The sequence below is a fragment of the Convolutriloba macropyga genome, chromosome 14 (assembly GCF_964194025.1).
Source record: "Convolutriloba macropyga chromosome 14, txConMacr16.3, whole genome shotgun sequence".
Taxonomy (NCBI): Eukaryota; Metazoa; Xenacoelomorpha; order Acoela; family Convolutidae; genus Convolutriloba; species Convolutriloba macropyga.
In genome coordinates, this window is record NC_134481.1 from 30,745,125 (window position 1) to 30,747,624 (window position 2,500).

Genomic DNA, 2,500 nt, shown 5'->3' on the forward strand with positions numbered 1-2,500 from the left:
GTGTGTTGTTGTAAACAGAATATATAAAAATAGATGTGGGTTTGTGTTTCTAAGTCTGTATGAGTTTTTCTGTGTTTGCGTGTGTGTCTGGTTTTAGTTTTCGGTCTGGCAGAAGAAGAATTTGCTCAAAACTAGAGAGTACTCAGAATGTTAGGATAAGCTTGATATTTTTGATATGCCCTTCAACACAAGCACATATAAATTTGATATATATATATATATATATATATATATATATATATATATATATGTATTTATATTATATATATATATATATATATATATATATTCATACAAATACACATATATATATATATATATATATTTATGTAGTCATATATATATAATATATATATATATATATATATATAGATATATATATATATATATATATATATATATATTTATGTTTATATATATATTTGTGTTTGTGTGTGCCTGTGTGTGTGTTTGGTTCTAAATAGAATATATAAATATGTTTGTGTCTCTGTGGGTGTCTAAAATATATGTGTTTATATGTGTGTCTATCTCTGTGTCTTTTAAAATTCTGATCTTTTCAACAATCTGCTGTGTGTTTTTTTTTTCATAATGTCATTATTGATATCACAAAATGTTTGTATTTATGATTGAATCTTTTGATGACGTTAGTTAAAGATAGGCAACTAAAGTTTTTTTCCGACAAAAAAGTGAACCATATTCAACGAAAGAGAAACTGATGTTGGTACAGCAACTGTCGAGTTCAGTGATTTTCAGGGTCTTTAATTTTCGTAGGATTTCAATTGAATTTCAAAGAGAGATTTTTTGCACGACGTTTTAGTAGCCTTATTAGTTGTTGAGCCTAACTAGTTTTCAGAAATTCTACATTAAGTTTGTAATATTCTAGCTATATTAATATAATTCTGTCCTGTAAGATGTCTCCTGTTATATATTTCCAGGAGGACTTTGCCTACTTCATACGAAACTTTTCAGAATTCTTGCCATAAGCTGATAAGTTCTCGAAATTTTTTGTAAGATCTGATAAAAAATATGTGTTGAAATAAAACATGACGACATCCCGAAATGATTTAAGAGTGGGGTTGCAATGGGAGGATTTTTTAGGAAAATGCAGCTCAAAACTCACGTCTTTTTGGGCTGCATTAGGCTTCCAACGGGGTTTGAAACAAATGAACCCCCCACTCTTTCATCTTTTTTTTTTTTTGGGGGGGGGGGGGGGGTGAAATGATGTAAGAGATCGGGGGTAACTTCTCCATTACCCCCGATCTCTTACATCATTTTACCCCCCTTGACAGACCAAAAAGATGTAAGAGTGGGCGTTTTTTAAAGGTAAAAATAACTTTTGAAGCCACCAACGTTCCTTTCCAACGGTACAAGTTTGAATTATTGGAGCAGATGCTGTTTTAACATGCGTTTAACATGTTATGACAGATGCTCTGCAACTTGGGCAGGCGTTCAGCATCACGTATTGAGGGAACGAACGCAAATGAACTTGAAAAAATCCTTAAATTTAATTGTGACTTTTCCCCCAAAAGATACTCTCACTCGGGCCTTCTTTACACTTTTGGTTTTGTGGGTTGTGTTGGTAACACCCCACGTAGCCTTTCAGGATAAAACTCTGCATGGGGAAATGTATTCTGTGGGCACTCTTTTTGAGGTCCAGTACTCTCTTGTGGGATATGACAATATGTGGCATGTAGCTCAGGTAAATATTTCACATAATTTCCCGAAATTTAATTTACTGGAAAAACTTTATGTAATCTTCAGCGTCTGCTTGAACTGTAAGAAGCTTTTATGTGAGATGTAAAGTATAGAGTATACTTGCAAGAAATATTTATGATCCAAAATTTTTAGCCTTAACAAAACTTCCACTCGCAATAACTGACAAGTTTTCTATCAGTTCAATCTTTTTTCTAACATAATGTTTCCTTATTAATGTTTCTTTAATGTTTTCCTTTTTCATATAATGTTTCCTTGTTAGTGGGGCGCATGGAAAAACTATTAAAAGAATTTTGAAATTTCTATTTTTCTTCTGTAGAATTTTTCAATGTACATTTTTCTGTACAAAATTTGAATCCATCCCCTACGAAGTCTTTCACAGACAAATCAGTCACACTCAAATGATTTTGATTCCTCAGAAAAGTAGAAAATTTTTAGGAACACTGGAACTACGATGAATTTGTGGCTGGACGAGAGATGGAACGAACTCGACTGTACAACTCGCGAGTAGAGTCGGCACTGAGGTCTCTCAAAATGAGTTTCGGATTTGTCAACTCGATCTTGCTCATTGTGCTCATGCAACCATTTCAGTCACCCCTCAACAAGATAATCTCCTTCTTCAGTTCAAAGGAAAAAAAATAGTGCACAAAAATGACAGATCATGCACTATCACGGGTCGAGGCCATAACGTATTTTCAGCGCATTATCTTGTAAGAAGAAAGCTGAAATTTTAACAAATTTTATCAAAAAAATGAGCATAATGAACTGCGTCACTGAGTCCGCATTC

General features: G+C 33.0%; 1 protein-coding gene across 1 annotated transcript in view; it reads left to right on the top strand.

Annotated features, from left to right (window-relative positions):
- Positions 1–1,370: 1,370 nt before the first annotated feature.
- The window catches only part of LOC142353228 (uncharacterized), a 1,185-nt gene continuing 55 nt past the window's right edge, over positions 1,371–2,500 (top strand). Inside the window, exons 1-2 of the mRNA XM_075405456.1 lie at positions 1,371–1,699; positions 2,152–2,500. The exon at positions 2,152–2,500 is cut by the window's right edge and continues 55 nt beyond it. Coding sequence (XP_075261571.1) covers positions 1,403–1,699; positions 2,152–2,355 — 501 coding nt within the window. The 5' untranslated portion in view covers positions 1,371–1,402 and the 3' untranslated portion in view covers positions 2,356–2,500. The remainder of the gene's footprint in view (positions 1,700–2,151) is intronic.